General features: G+C 49.7%; 1 protein-coding gene across 1 annotated transcript in view; it reads right to left on the reverse strand.

The window, feature by feature from the left end:
* Positions 1–5,584: 5,584 nt before the first annotated feature.
* The window catches only part of TIMP2 (TIMP metallopeptidase inhibitor 2), a 51,090-nt gene continuing 39,782 nt past the window's right edge, over positions 5,585–16,892 (reverse strand). The window contains exons 4-5 of the mRNA XM_059998233.1: positions 9,816–9,940; positions 5,585–8,537 (exon numbers count right to left, since the gene is read on the reverse strand). Coding sequence (XP_059854216.1) covers positions 8,340–8,537; positions 9,816–9,940 — 323 coding nt within the window. The 3' untranslated portion in view covers positions 5,585–8,339. The remainder of the gene's footprint in view (positions 8,538–9,815; positions 9,941–16,892) is intronic.

Consider the following 16,892-nt stretch of genomic DNA (forward strand, 5'->3'; position numbering starts at 1 on the left):
TTACTTTGGAGGTTGACGTAAAAGGGACTGGACCCCTCCCCCGGTTTCACAGCCTGTAGATGACTAAAGATTTAAGCTAATTTCTGGAAAGACCTGTGTCACATTTCTAACTGTAAAGTAATCATTGTTCTTCTGACCTTTACGTCAGTCACTGTGAGTTTTGGTTCCTGTGAGCCGCTGCTGCTGGGCCTACACAACCCTAACAATTTCCAGTTTCTAGAGACTGGAGTTACATCCAAACCCGGGTCTGGTTGAACTCACCAAGGAAAAGCCACGTGGCAGGGCTCCCAGAGTTTTGTTTTAGGCCTTCTTTCCCCTGCACGCAGATGGGCTGCAATGGAATTGGGCCTGTGTTCGGTGGTTTGGCCAAAAAGTAGCCAATGGACCTTAAATCCCTGTGTCGGCTGTGGCCACTCGGCTGCGTCTTCCTTCCGCTCCCAGACAAAGCTTCCTCTCTAAGAAAACTCACCCAGCGTAAATGCCACAGGTGTGTACTTTCCCTGTGTGTTTGAGGGCAGCTTTCCCCACCTGCTAATACTGAAATCCTGCTTGAATCCTTACGGAAGCCGTGAGATCACCCATCCCCACGGCTCTCGTAACACCCCTCTGCACACCCGCCTGCCTCCCCCAAACTCCCCCACAAGGCTTCTCACTTGATCCGTCTGGGTGTTGCTCCCGCTGCTGGGCTTGGTTTGATCTGCTCCTTTCCCCCCAGGTGGCTCTGGTTTTCCTTTGTAGCACAGGGGCACTTTGCACAGCTCTGTTACTGTCCTCAAAGCACTGCTTGCAACTTTTTGGCCTCAGGACTAGATTATACAAACTTTGCAAGAGTGTTCAAGACCCTGCCTTTTTAAATTTATTTTTATTTAATGAAATTAAATTAATTAATTAATTTATTTTTTATTTATTTATTTTTTTTGTGGTACGCGGGCCTCTCACCGCTGCGGCCCCTCCCGCTGCTGAGCACAGGCTCCGGACGCGCAGGCCCAGCGGCCATGGCTCACGGGCCTAGCCGCTCCGCGGCATGTGGGATCTTCCCGGACCGGGGCACGAACCCGTGCCCCCCGCATCGGCAGGCGGACCCTCAACCACTGCGCCACCAGGGAAGCCTGAGACCCTGCCTTTTAGGTCCTGGCACCACCTTGCTTTTGAGCCCTCTGCCCCCAGCACTGCCCAGGGAACACATAGTAGGCCCACCTAGACTTCTCCTTGCCGTGTCTGGGCCTGCCTGGGAAGCGGGTGGGTAGAGGCAGAGGGGCCATGGCCCGAAGCTGCCTGTTGAATGGTGTTGAATGGTTGAATGGCGACTCAGTCTGTCTAGTACCTGGGAGAAGAGGTGGTAGATGTCACCCCCAAGCCGGAGAGGCTAAGAATCTATGGTGCCTCCTCTCCCCTCCTCTTTCTGGCTGAAAACCAAGGACTCCGAGGCTCCAGAAGGTGGTGAAGGACACTGAGGGAAAGAACCCAGGTTCTGAATCAGCCTTGGAGGGCACCCACCAAACATCCCCATTGGTCTTGGCAAGAAATAAACTCCTTTGTGTTAGTCCCTGGGATACTGGGCTCATTTGCTACGGTATCCAGAGCTGCCTTAGCTGGTACACCTTCGCTCTCAGATCACAGGAAGGTAGGATAAGGCTTTCGGGCCCCAGGGTTGTGGGCGTGCTGCATCTGAGGATGAACTCTAGCAACTGGGAATACAGCAGAGCGGGCTTGATATACCTTGAGTGTTTGGAAGGTGTCCCATAATGACAGGGTGACACTTAGCAGTTTGCCCAGGACAGTGCTTCTGTACACCTCTTGATACTACTAATTGTTAATAGCACCCGCTTTCTCGCTCAGAAGTGTCCTTGGAAGAGAAAGCACATAGGGATGAATTTCCCAGATAATTGAATTTTATTCTTTTTTTAAGTTTAGAAATTACAACTTGGAACAAGGTATCTTAGTGTGATCAAGTGTCTTCACTGAGACTAGGATTTTGCTGTCATTGTTTCAAAATTCAGAAAAAGGGAGAGAAATCTGCCTTTGTCCTGGGGGGAAAAACACATAAAAACAAACCACTACAAGGCTCTTCCTGCAAGTGGAAGGAAAGGGTCCCCACCTGCTGCTGGGTGGGCGTCGATCTGTGGAGGATAACCTGCTTCCACCTGAGCCATGTCCTTATTGGAGGCTCTGTCCGTGGTCCTTAGAGAGGCTGGGGAAGCAGGGCAGGCGTATGTCCTACTGAAGAGCTGGGCCCAGGATTCTGACTCTGCCTGGGTTCAAATCCCAGCTTCAGCGCTGAACGGCTGGGTGACCGGTAACTCAAGCTTCCCAGGCCCCGGTTTCCCCATCTATCCAATGGGAAGGTGAGAGAACCACCCCTCAGAGTTGGCAGATGTTAAATGAGATCATGTACGTGAAACCTTTAGCACAAGTCCTGGCGTGGGATAAACGTTAGCTTTGACTGGAATTATTAGGTTTATCAGAATGATTTCCTAAGCAGTTGCCCCTGGGAGTTTAGGAGCAGAGTCTCCTGAACTGGGGACAGATCATGGAGGAAGATGGAAAGGACTCATACGCGAAAAAGAGTTATCACGGCAGGCCCGAGACCTCTCTCCCCCTGGAAGGTCTGCTTCCGAGGTCTGGGAGCGCGGATTTCTAATAAGAGTGGCTCCCGTGCCCCAACTGTTTGTGGATGTTGAAACCTGCTTCTGCTCTGGGAGTCTGGGGTTTTGCTACACGCTGGGCAGAGGGCGCCAACCTGACCAGCACCCAATACAAACGCTGGGGGCTAAGTCTCCAGGGAGCCTCTCTGGTTGGAATCTCATTCCTGCTGCCCACCCGCCCAGCCCCACCACCCAACTTCACTTCAAAGGACAAAGCAAGGACACGTTGATTGGCCTAAAAATAAAAACGAAACTTTCAGCTTTCTTTCTAGGTGATGTATGCAGCCTCCCTCTGCATCCCATCCTGGATCCTGTCCTCAGATCCTCTATAACACTCACCCTTTCTCTGATTTTGACCCCCACGTGACACCCCACCATTCTGCAGACTCCGACTTGGATTTGGTTCACGCTTCTGTTTCATTTAATTAGAAAGAAACATTCCTCCAAGTTGTTACTGAATGAAAACAAGCAGAATTCTCTCCTGTTTCTGAATGTCTTTTTTTTCTTTTCCCCACAATTTGTTTCTTGGAGGAAGAAAGCTATTAGAGCTAAATGATTCCCCAAATCAAAGCACTGCCTTTCACTGCAAGATGATTCAAGGCAACTGCCTGTGACAGGGTGAGCTATGGGTCGGCTAGAAGCTTGAACCCAAGGCCAGAGATAGATCTGTCCGTGAACTTGAAAGTCTTAATGTAAAACCATGGCAACAGCACGTCGCTGTTAGGATAAAGCTGACCCTACTGAAATATTGCAGCTCCACCATCTTGGTTTGATTTTAAGTTAGATCAGATAAACAGATCCAGGAATAATTAGGAGGGAAAAGATAGTGCCCCTCAAACCTCTGAAGGATTTTCACCAGCCCTGATGGTTCTCCCACTGCCGCCCTGTCCCCCACCCCACCCCCACCCCCGATCATGGTCTTGCGAACTGGATCCTGCAGAGGCTGCTGCTGTGTTTCCACTTTGAACCTGCATGTGTCTGTTGGGGGTTCCGACCAGAGAGCAGGTTGTCCTCAGTTGCCCCCATTGCTTTTCTTTCACAGAATGAGCAAGGCTGAGGGGGAAACAGTGGTGTCTGGTAGAATCCCTAACAATCTGGTTATCCCATATGTGGGTCTTCAAACTGATTTAAAACTGCCTGCAAAGATCAAGAAAACTGGGAAAATAGTTGAAACCGGATCATGAGTGCATGGAGTTCGTTTTGTCATTCTGTGTTTCTGTCTGTGTTGGAAAATTTCCACAAGAAGTGTTTTTAAAAAGTCACATTTGACCTAAACACATAAAATGAATGAAACGTTTGTGTTAAGACCCCAAATGTGGTCTGCAGGTTGGGACGGGCACCAATGCCAAGTAAGGTCATTTGTATGATAGAGAAAGTGTTTGTATTATTCAATATTATTCTAATACGCCTCTGAACCATTTCCCCCATAGATCTCATCACATGGAAAGAACAATCCAGATATTCCTGCAGTGGATGGCATTTAATGCTTTGTCTCACTAACTCTTTACTGCCTCATGAGGCAGCTGTGAGTTTGTTCTTGCTGATTAGGGATCTGCTACAGAAAATGGCAAACATGAATCTTCCAGCTTGTCCCTGGAATAACAAATTCTACAAGGGGGCCAGAGGGTGGTCATGTGTTCGAACATACCATGAACGGACTTTCATATGGTGACTCGCAGTGATATGAGACTCGGTTAAAGTTTAAATGATGATGGGGGGACTTCCCTGGTGGCGCAGTGGTTAAGAATCCGCCTGCCAATGCAGGCGACACGTGTTTGATCCCTGGTCCGGGAAGATTCCACATGCTGCGGAGCAACTAAGCCCATGCGCCACAACTACTGAAGCCCCTGTGCCTAGAACCTGTGCTCCGCAACACGAGAAGCCACCGCAATGAGAAGCCCGTGTACCGCAACGAAGAGTAGCCCCCATTCACAGCAACTAGAGAAAGCCCGCGGGCAGCAACGAAGACCCAACACAGCCAAAAATAAATAAGTAAATAAGTTAATAAAAAGAATGATGATGGGACCATTTTTTTCCAGCTTGAGAGGGAGAGAAGGGAGGCAGGGCAGGGGGGCAGGGGGGCAGGGGAAGGGACTTGAGGGAGCGACTGCAATGTAGGGACCTTATTTGGATCCTGATTCAAAACAACAAACTATAAAAAAGCATTTACGAGACCATCAGAGATGTCTGAACACTGACTAGATCTTCCATGACATTCACGGATTCTAATTATGTTTTCAAGGTGTGATAAAAGTATTTCGGAAATGTTTTTAAAATAGTTTTTGTTTTGGGACTTCCCTGGTGGTCCAGTGGCTAAGACTCCACGCTCCCAATGCAGGGGGCCCAGGTTCAATCCCTGGTCAGGGAACTAGATCCCACACGCCACAACTAAAGATCCCAGGTGCCGCAACTAAGACCCGGCACAGCCAAATCAAAAAATAAATATTAAAAGGCTAGTTCTTGTGTTTTTAGAGATATGTACTGAAACATTTACAGATAAAACTGGTTGACATCTGGAATCTTCCCTTACTGATAATCTCGGGCAGGGCGGTTGGGGGAGTGGGTGCAGGAAGAGAAGAAAGACTGTGGTTTCATTGTGGACGATGCAAGATGGTTGCAGGGCTCTGCTTTCATGTGTGAGTGTGTGTGTGTGTGTGCGCGTGCGTGCGTGCGTGTGTGTGTGTGTGTGTGTGTGTGTGTAGTGCTCCGTAACAGAAAGGGAGAAGTATGTGCTGAATGAAGGGGCCCCGTCCTGCCTCTTGGCCAGTTTGAGAAACCATATTCCCCGTCGTCTGCCCCACTCTCTGCCACATCCCACCTAGGCCTCTAAGCGCCCAGGCCTGCTTCTCAGGGGATAAACCAACCCGCACCCTCCCGTGTTCCTAATCTAGAAAGCGGCAGCTCGGAGTGTCGGACACGATCACACAGATAGCCAGCGCTCTCGTTGATAATACTGTTTATTGTCCACGGACCGAGCGGTCACTCGAGAATGACACAAGGCATCGGAGACATGCGCTGTCTGCTTGTCGACTTTCAACAACTCTCACGTGTTCCCAGCACAGGAAGGTCTCAGACTTCATATTCCAGCAAAATCACATTGCCCCAAAAGTAAAAAAAAAAACAAAAACGAACAAAAAAATCCAAACAAAAACGAACAAGATCAACAAAGCTTTAAATTACGGCGGCAAGTCCGATATTTCTTAATACTTATCAAGCCAAGATTTGGAAATAACTACAATGTAAACTTTATTTTAAATATTTTGAGTTGCTTGCAGAAGTATAGAGGGAGGAAAGAGCAGTGCTTAGAACATAACATATAAATTAAACAATGCTGAATGCAGCCTTCTTAAACTATATATATACGGCAACTATTTACCCTTGAGGGTATCTGAGTGGCTTCTCTCGGCCACCACCAGGTACTTCATCTTGACTTTTTTTTTTTTCTGCTCAGCATGGCTACAAGACGGATGTGCGTAGACTGAATATAAAGGCCATCTTTTAGAACCAACCTACTCAAAGATTCTTTGCCTCGTAATAATTGGAACTGGAGAACAAAAGATGGGAGACGGAAAATCAACGATACTCAAGGAACTGAAGAAAAGGTCTGAAGGAATCACCATCATAGGCTAGCTACCGCGCCATTTCCACTCTGGGTCCACTGCTCCCACGATGCAGAAACCTTTGAAAAAAAAAGGTGCGAGTCTAACCCCTACCAAGGGTAATAAAAAATACAGCACAGGAATGATTACAACTGATGTCAGAAACAAACCAACACATTTAAAAAAATCAGCAGAAACAGGAGTAAATGTTACATATGATAACACCGTACAGGAAGCAGACGGGGGTGGGGTGTTATACTGATTGGAGGGTCTGGTGTTCTCGTATATACTGAAATCACAAGGACTGGTCCATTATGACATCTTACAAACTTTCTATCACTGTACAGCATGAAGACGCCCTTGGAGCGGGCCGGATTCCTGGAGAGTCCCCTAGTCTGCCCTAGAAAGGGAGTCATCAGAATCTGTGCTGACCAGGTCCCGGGTAGGCATGGGGGCTGCATGCCACTGGTGGGGGAGGTCAGGAGTCTTACAGGTGCTTTGGGGTCACCGCAGAATAGAGCAGGCTTAGAAGATGACTTTGGAAGAATTCTGCAGAAGGACCACTCCCAGGCTGACAGACTTCAGTTTCACTGTGTGTGTTTGCATATAGCGTGCATGATAAACTCAGAACAGTTTATCTTTAGAACACAAGTGGGAAGAAAAAGGAGATTATCTTTACTGTTGCTGAGAAATTTCTGCCTCTGCTAACTCCCAGTTTACTGGCATCAGGAAACCACCTTTAGGGAACAGATAGGTTCCCTAGTTCCCTATGAACTTTCTTAACCGAGAGATCTTCGTAATACGAGAAATATAAGCAGAGGTGGGTACACTTGTAATTTGGGTTCACATATTCTCTAAAAATTCATCTTTAGAAGAATGTCTCTTAAAGCTGGCCACAGAGTCCTGGAGGCCCAGAAAGCAATGAGAATTCTACTGACGCCACCTCCCTCCCAAATCCGTCCTTCCCTGGGGAGGACTTCATTCTATGCTGCGTTAACTTCACTCTCGGGAACCCCCGCATGGCACAGTGACAGTCAGTCTTTGAGGGAGGTCATACCCTAAACCTCTGGCACCTGCTTGGGGGCCTCTGAGGCGTGTTGGGGGACAGAGCGGGACCCAGCTTTTGATGTCCTCAGGATGTGCAGACGGCACAGCCAGCTCATGCCACCAGCCACACACAACCCCTCGCCAAGCAAATTCGCGCCCCTCCACCTAGATGCCGGAGGCCAGAAAGAGAAAGAGGGAGCGAGGGGCCTCAGCAGCTCAGTAAGGAACTACAAGGGCAGCCAAGCCCCGCCCCCGCAAATGTCTGCCCCAGGGCAGAACGTGGCAGGTTCCGCCAAGGGCTGGGGTGTGTGTTGGGGGCCAGGGATGGGAATCAAAGGACTTGGCTGGAGCTGAAGCTCCTTGTCCCTGCATCGCTACAAGGTCTGGGAGGGAGGCTCCCGATGGAATTCTGCAGATTAATACAATTAACTGGGGCTCCATTAAGAGCAAGCCACCGGTCCAGGGCTGCTCCCAGACACACAGAAGTCACAGGTACTGGGAGTCCGTGGTGGGCATGGGGGAGTCTGCGGGGGTACAGGGCACTTACAAGGGGCAGGGGCTGCCACCCTAGGGCCAGAGGTGGAAGCTGCAGGAACTGAGGGACATGCCCCTCTCAAGAGGAAAGGGACCTGGTAGGCCTGCTACACAGTCTGGCAACGACCCTCAAAAGTTTCTGCAAAATGCACACTTCCAGGCTCTGCCCTGACCAGGCTAGGGGACCCTTAAGTCGCTGCCTGCTCAGCGTTTGTGACAGTGCCAAGGCTGGGCCTGGGAGGGAAGCCCGAGCGTCCTGCCCCTGCCCGCGCTCAAGGATGGGAGACCGAGTTGCGCAGTGTCCAGGCTGGCGGGTGGGGTATGGGACCCACCTCTGCCTCCAGACCCACAACGATGTTGAAAAGGAAAACGGGGGTGGGGAGGAGAATCACACTAATTTAGACCCACTTGGATGACTGTTTTATTCATGCTGTTTCCAGGAAGGGATGTCGGAGCTGGACCAGTCTGAACTCTTGGAGGCTTTCAATTGGCCACAGGGGTGCTGGTGGCCTGCTTACGGGTCCTCGATGTCCAGAAACTCCTGCTTGGGGGGTGCCGCTCCACGGTACCACGCACAGGAGCCGTCGCTTCTCTTGATGCAGGCGAAAAACTTGGCCTGGTGCCCGTTGATGCTCTTCTCCGTGACCCAGTCCATCCAGAGGCACTCGTCCGGAGAGGAGATGTAGCACGGGATCATGGGGCAGCGCGTGATCTAGGAAGGGGGACGCAGAGGTGGATTCAGTCAGGGACCAAGGCCACTCACGGGGGCATCTCCAGAACCTGGCAATGCACCAGGAAGGGAGGGAGCTGGGACTGGAGTCCAGCCTGCTCCATCAGTAGCCTTTCCTGAGCCCCATACTCTCCAAATGGTAGTAGGCAGCCTGCCCAAGGCGGGACAGTACACAGTCTCTGCACCCCCAGCAACTGTGAACACTCCTCCACTTTGGGCCATCTGGTCTACCTTCTCTGAGCATAACAAACTGGCTTCAGCTCAGCCCTGCCCTCCTGGGAGTATAACAATAATAACAATAAAGGGTCTTGAATCTACTGGATAGGTTCAAATCAAATTAAAAGGACGTTGTCTTGCTCCCAAGCACCCATGGGTTTAGAGGGGATCGGCAAGTAGCATTTTGGCAAAAGAACCTGAGTTCACAGGAAGGTGAACACCTTCAGGCCAAGCAAGGAAAAACGAGGAACTCGCTTCTTAACTTCATGTTGGGCACAGAGGAGTTCGCTGGACCTACGTGTAGCTGTAGGTCGGAATTCACGTTCTGAACGAGCTAAGGACAGGAGGGACCATCTACCAGGATGGGCAGGAGGGCGGCACAAGCAGCGCCAACCGGCAGAGGCCAATCCCCGCAGCCTCACACAGGGCTGCGCTGGGCCAGCATCTTCGGGACCCAGACTCGCATCCTGTGCTGGGGCTGGGGGAGGGGCAGTGCTGATGTGTTAGGAGACAACAGGATGGGAGCCCGCGGGCCGTGGAGGAGATCTCACCTTCTACGGCTGCTTCTAAGCATTAGCGCCGCTGTAACTGTGTTTGGTGCAACCCCTGGGCTGCTTTTAAGAAGAGGGGCTGGGGCTTCAGCACACAGACCCCACATTTACACGGACCCACGCATGGAAATGGCTGGTATGTTGGCAAAAGCATAGCACCCGGGACACTCTTTCACAAGGCACACAATTCTCTGCCCTTGTACATTTGTAGAAAGATACTCCTAGGACCATGTTCTCCCCACGAAACTCCTCCTCCTAGAAGGCTTCCTTCCTAGAAGCCACAAGCCACATGGTCAGATTCCCCTCACCTCCCAAATGTCCCTGGCTGGACATCCTCACTTGTGGGTAGGCCACACCTCCCCAGAGCCCTGGCCTAAGTTGGGACCCCAAGGACTGAGAGGCCCAGGAAAGCCAGGGATCAAATCCCAGCAGTCCACGCACCTGGAGGAGGTGGTGGTGAGGCGGAGCGTGGGAGGAGGTAGTGGCGGCTTACCTTGCACTCACAGCCCATCTGGTACCTGTGGTTCAGGCTCTTCTTCTGGGTGGTGCTCAGGGTGTCCCAGGGCACGATGAAGTCGCAGAGGGTGATGTGCATCTTGCCGTTCCCCTCGGCCTTTCCTGAGTAGACAGGGGTCACCAAGCTCAGGACGAGTCCTGGGTTCTCATCCTTCTCCTGCATTTGGATGTGGCTTGGGCATAGGGAGGGTCAGTTCTGACAGTACCGTGTGCTGTGGGCTCAGTTGTGTCCCCTCCGAAATTCAGATGTTGAAGCCCTTACCCCTAGCACGTCAGGATGTGACTGAATTAGGAAAGAAGCCTTTCCAGAATTGATTAACATGAGGTCATTAGGGTGAATCCTAATCCAATAGGACTGGTGCCCTTATAAGAGGAAGAGATTAGACACAGACAGACAAAGAGGGACAACCATGTGGGGACACAGGGAGAAAGTGGCCATCCACAAGCCACAGAGAGAGGCCTCAGAAGAAACCAACCCTGCCAACATCTTGATCTTGGACTTCCAGACTCCAGAATTGTGAGAAAATAAATTTCCGTTGTTTAACCAGTCTGTGGTTTTTGTTATAGCAACCCGAGCACACTCATACACCGTGGAATATTTATTCTGAGTATAAAGAGAATGCAAGCTCACTGTAGAAAACTTAGAAAAGGTAGGAAATAATTTTTTTAAAAAATTTATTTATTTATTTATGGCTGTGTTGGGTCTTCGTTGCTGTGCACGGGCTTTCTTCACTGTGGTGCGCAGGCTCCTCGTTGTGGTGGCTTCTCTTGTTGCAGAGCACAGGCTCTAGGCACACAGGCTTCAGTAGTTGCAGCACGCAGGCTCAGTAGTTGTGTCTCACGGGCTCTAGAGCGCAGGCTCCGTAGTTGTGGCATGCGGGCTTAGTTGCTCCACGGCATGTGGGATCTTCCCGGACCAGGGCTCGAACCCGTGTCCCCTGCACTGGCAGGTGGATTCTTAACCATTGCGCCACCAGGGAAGTCCGGTAGGAAATAATTTTTAAAAACTTCTCTCTTTTCATTACCTAGAGCTGAATTTTGATGCATTTCCTTCCAATATTCTTTTATGCACACGTATTCACACACACAAGATCATGTTGTACGTAGATTGTATTGTTTCCTGGTTTCTTTCCACCAAATATTTATTCCTAAGCATTTCCTCCATTTGATGTTGAACTTGTAATTCTGGGTTGTTCCGTTACGAACAGTAAAAATAGAATTTTATAAAATCAGAAATCTGCCCTGAATTCCTTTTATTGGGGATGATGAGACGCTGTGGTACCTTAGGCTCCTGACTCAGCCCCCTTCCTCCTTTTGTGAAGAGTTCTCATTGGTGACAGCCCGGGCATTAGCTGAGCAGGAGAAAAAGACAAGCCAGTGTATTCTGGTGACTGACAGAACCTAACGAGGGCCAGGGAGGTCGTCTAAAATCTTGTCCCTCCTGCTACAATGGCACCTTGTCAAGAGGCACAGATACCCAGTGATGACACCAGAGCCTGGCAGAGAGCGACACGCGATTCCCTCAGAGGCAGAGAGGAGCCCCGGGCTGCACCCTGAGCACCTCGGCTTGACAAAGCTGCAATGCATCCGACTTAATGATCTCAGGCATAGCCCTGGCCACGGACAATCTGCTAATAGAAACATAGCTCAGCGAAGCACTGATGCAGCTTGTCGTCAACCGTGCCCTGTCGGGAGGAAGTGAAACAGAAATCTATTGCCAGGGGAAAGATGAGATGAGCTGCCTGAGGCTGCGAGCGGCACCAGTGACATCCTTTGCCACCTGCCCATCCTTTGCTGGGCAGGTGGCAGGAAGCAGTCCCCAGGTATGAATTCTCATGCTCTTACCTCTTCTTTAAACACGCCTCTTACCTTCAGGAGCTCTATTTTTCTTTGTATCTGTTTAGAGTTGTATGACATTCCAGGTAAAGAAACGTATCAAGGAGCAGAATGACTACTGCAGCATTCATTCTGATCCTAATAACTAAAAAAATATACGTCTGGGTGGCCTTAAACTTCAAAAATAGCTATTTTTTTTTTCTAGGCCTGTAGCTACTTTCTATGAGTTCAGAATAGATGAGGAGCAAAATGGACAGATGGCAAGTAACTCCTTCCCACAGCCTGGTTTCTTCTGGCATTTACTACCTTGCCCAGGCTGGTCATTCATCAGAGGCAGGCTGAGTTCTCAGTCTGGTCTCTCCCTCCAGACTTCTGGAGCAACTTCCACTGTGTCAGGTGACGGGCACCAATATCCCACTTCACATCGTTCTTTGCCTTTCTTACGTATCTTGTTCCTTAACCAGCTCATAAACACGAAGGGTAAGGGTTGTGTCTTAATCCTTTTTTATCCATAGTTCCTTGCACATAGTAATGGCTCAATAAAAGTCTGCTGACGATGGCGTGGGTATCTGTTCTAACAATGTGCTTCATTATCTATTTCTTGCTGTCTTCCTCTTTAATCTTTTCACCACCAATTCAAACTTCCACAGAGGGCACAGAGATGAAATGGAAATTGTATAGTTTCATTGGTCCCAGTTACTGGGCTCACATGAGCCTTAACTGGTGTAGCATCTCAGAATGTTAAAAGGCGACCCCTTACAGTAGAGGTAATTAAGACTTGGTTGGGCACGTGAGCATCTGTCTGCCTTGGGAAAAAAGCAAAGTCTTTCTTGGCTACAGAAAAACAGGAATTAATTAAAATTTGTAACTGAGGGTTGTATGTTTATTTTTCCTTCCGGAGGAGAGGACTGTAGAAGAAAATTACAGGGCCGATTCCATAACAGTTCCTGAACACAAGCGTCTCACGGAGCCAACTCAACATGTGAAGTTGAGTCATCAGCCCAGGAAGAGGTGGGCTGCCCCAGGCTGTGTGGTCACTCCTGGGGCTGCAGCCAGCGCTGGCTGAGTGGTTTACTGTGCCCCGTGATTCTTGGTTAGCCCATTCCGACTCCAGGAAAACAAGATCTAGAGTCTGTTCTTTAGAAATTAAACAGATTTGTTCCAGAGCTGTCTCGCTGAGCCAGGGAAGGAAGTCAGATTAGAGAGGTCCCTCTGTAATGGGGTGAGTCAGCCGCCAGTGGAAGTGCCTTTTATTAATCTTATGTTCCACGGCCAGTTAGGGAACTAAAATGTGTCCCATGTCACTTGCTTGCTTCCAATACTAAATGTGAGGTAGTCAGGATGATAGGCACACAGTCACCACATGAATTCCCCTTCAAGTGTTTTTAATTTTTATTATAAGTGGAGCTACAATTTGGATGGTTTCATGTGTAGCAAGCTTCTGAAATGTGTGTGGCAATTACTTGTATAACTGTCTTCTCATTCAGCCTGGGGACAATTGAAAGGGCCTGTGGTAGGAGCAGCACAGGTCACATACATGTTACATGTTAAATAGCACATATGAACGGCTGAGCTTCCGCGTGGGAAAAATATCAATGTTATCACGAGTGACTTGAAATCGTGAGGCTTTCTGCACTTGACTCACGATGCTCCCTTTGGACATGAAGTCCTTCCCTTTCAGAAAAGGGTCTGAGCACAACTGATTTTCCCTCCACGTCCCCCAAAAGAAAGAAAAGCAACCACCAGGAAAACAATCACCACGCGGCCACCACGTGGACCTCCGCTCTTGTCCTGGACCCACCTGCTAAGCAGCCCTGCGGTTTCCTTGCACTCTCGGGGTAAGCGGAACGGGGCAGGACCCAAGCCCCACGCTCCACGGAGACACTGCTGGGGCTCCTGACTGCTGGACATAAGCCATCTCCCCATCCTGCCCCAGGATCCGGCCAAAGGGCCCCATGGTCTGGACCACCCATCTCGTGGAATAAAGGGCGGTGCCCCGCTCCTCAGAATCTCGGGGCAAGAGGCAGGTCTGATTGACTGAGAAGGGCCCCAGGAGATGAAATAATGTCCAGAGGCTACTGACCTCGAGGGAGGTGACCAACCACACTGCTGGGGCTCAGCTCTCCTGAGTGTGTGCAGACTGGCTATTTGGCACCTCTGGAACAAAAGGTCTGCCTTGACCCAGAGGAGGGCAGGTTCTCAGTCCTGGCTGCACACTGGACTCTCCTAGGGAGCTTTACAAATGCTGATGCCGGGGCCCCACCCCTGGAGATTCTGCTTGAATTGGTCTGGGGTGCCGCCTGGCCATCAGGATTTTTGCAAACTCCCTGTGGAATTCCAACGAGCAGTGCATGTGGAGGACTGCTGGGTTAGGCGTTGGGGCAGTGAGACTTCGAAACCTGGACCAATGATGGAAGAAGCAGAGTGTAACAGACCCAGGGGTCAGGCGGACCAGGGTCTAAATTCCGGCTGCACCATGGCACCACTCCCCGGCAGCGTGACGCTGTCAGGCGTGTGCTGAGAAACGCCTGACCAGCAGCTCTCCTGGGAGGAAAAGCTCTGGTGTGTAGCGTTTGCCCTAATTCTGTGGTGTAAATACTCCCCCTCTGGCCAATTTCAAGCTGCCACCATGACATCAACCGAAGTTTAACAATCGGCTTGAAAGTGAAAGTGGGTTCAGGCACACACCACGGGACCTGGGAACACGGCTCCAGCCTCTACTCCTCAGTTTTCCTCATCTGTAAAATGGGGATAATAGGGGGTAGTGAGGATTAAATGGAACCCACATGGAAAGCATTTGGAGAACGTCAGTGCCAGGAAAAGGGCACTCCTATTTCTATTAACAGGGAGCTGGTGAAGCCTGATGTAGAGGCCTTTAAGACAGAGCCTCAGCGTGGGTAAGGATTCAGCTGGGCATGTCTGGAAGCAGGTCCTAGCCCACACTGAGGTCGCTTTTCCACCAGGAGCCGCCCACGACAGGATGCAGGCTCTCCCTCCTTGAATAAGGGCTTCGGCAGCTCTGCAGTTTGGCCAGACAGCCCTTAGAGGGCAGTGTGGAGACTCAGCAGGATGGCTGAGGCTCTCATTTTAAAGGGTGTTAGAGACAAGGACAAAAAAAGGACACAGAAAATTAGAAGCCTTTGATTGGCTGGGGCAATAAGGTCCCTGAACCAGGTGTGTCTCCGCCAGTGCCACTTCCTGTGCTACTGTGATGTCACAGTCAGGTTGTCAGCTCTCTGCATTGTGATTTTTGTCCTCATCCGCTTCTCTCCATTTGATATTATCTTTCCTACTGTAAGAACAGTAGATACTGCAAATGTGAAACGGTGCAGCTGTTTTGTAAAACAGTCTGTCAGTTCCTCAAATGGTGAAACACAGAGTCACCGTAGGTCCTGCAGTTCCACTCCTAAGTATCTACCCAAGAGAAATGAAAACACACGTCCAGGCAAAAACTTGCACACACATGTTCAGAGCAGCATTGCTCATAATAGACAAAAGGCAGAAACAACCCCAGTGAAATGCTGAATGGATAGTACATCCATCCAGTGGAATATTATTCAGCCATAAAAAGGAGTGAAGTGCTGATACATGTTATAACATGAACAAAACATTAAAAACTTTAAAAAACATTATGCTGAAAGAAGCCAGACACAAAGGACCATATGTTACATGATTCCATTCATAAGAAAGTCCAGAGTAAAGAAATCTACAAAGAAAGATTAGCGGTTGCTGCGAGCTGGGGTCAGGGGAGAGTGGGAGTTAGGAAGGTAATAGCTAAAAGGTATAGGGTTTCTTTTTGACTGTGCTGAAGGTTGCACACCTCTGTAAATACACCCAGACCCTTGAATTATACACTTTAAATGGGTGAATTGTATGCTGTGTGAATTATATCTCAATAAAGATGTTAAAAAATAATAGGTGCTCAAAATAAAACATTTAGGAAGTTCAGAAGGGCCTATAAAGGAAGGAAAAAAATCTCCCATTATCCCCAAGGAGAGGGACAAAATTCTTGAGGTATTGACAAAGAAACTCACGGAAGCAGGTGCTGGATGTGAGCATTTTGTGGAAGGGAGGGAGGTACTTGTCCAAGGAGAGATCCCAGAAGCCTCCTTGGCCCCACTGCACCTCCCTCCCTGCAGCACCGCCCTTGCACGGCCAAGGTCAGTACCTTCTCCCGACACTACATCTTCTGGGTCCTGGCACCTGCTAGGGTCTCTGCCTCTTTGTACCTTTTAAGCATTCACTCACTATTCACATTTCCCCACGTGTGAAACTTATCTTACTTTCTTTAACTTCTTCTCCTGTCCCCCCGCAGGTGGGAACATGGGCTTCCTGACAGCAGGGCCCCAGGATCTCTCTTCCTGAACCCCTGCCACACCGAGCACAGAGCTAGGCACCTAGGGGCACCCGCTAAACATGTGTTGAAACGTGTGAATAACCGGGACGGAGGAAAATCCCCCAAATCATGGAGATTTGGGTTTGGAATTCATTTTATGATTAAATTGGGATTTGGGGAACAAAATAGGATGTCGGTCTAGGGGAGGTGTCCTGTCTCTTCTTTTTTCTTAAGTTTGTGATCTGACTCCTGCTTTCCCTAGAAGAGGGCAGCGAGTTTCCTTGGCTGACCCAGACAGCACCGGCCAGTATAGGGGCCACCAGCTGCAGATGGCCGTTCACATTTAAATCAACTGCAATGAAGTAAAATGAAAGCCCCAGCCCCTCAGTTGCACCAGCCGCAGCTCAAGCGCTCAGCAGCCGTGTGTGGTCCGTGGCGGCCATACCGGACAGCACGGGCATACAGCATTTATGGCATCACTGGAGGTTCTGTTAGACCGGGGGGCGGGGGTCTCAACTCAGGGTGATTCTGCCCCTGCCCCGGGAACATCTGGTGATGTCGGAGACCCCACGACTGGGGGGAGGATGTTACAGCAATCAGTGGGTGGAAGCCAGGGATGTAGCTAAATGTCCTACATGCATAGGAAAAGCCCCCCAACAAAGAATGATCTGGTCTCAAATGTCAATAGTGCTGATTCTGAGGACACCTGCTCTGGACTCTGGGGGGAAGCCTAGGTGGGTGGGCAGAGGAGGCAGTAGAAAGAAGTAAAGGGAAATCATTTTATGTAAGAATAAAAGAGTATAATTTTTAAAAGAGATGCAATGATAAACAAAATGTGGTCTATCCATACAACAGAGTATTATTCGGCCTTAAAAAAGGAGG

Source organism: Delphinus delphis, chromosome 19 (assembly GCF_949987515.2).
Source record: "Delphinus delphis chromosome 19, mDelDel1.2, whole genome shotgun sequence".
NCBI lineage: Eukaryota > Metazoa > Chordata > Mammalia > Artiodactyla > Delphinidae > Delphinus > Delphinus delphis.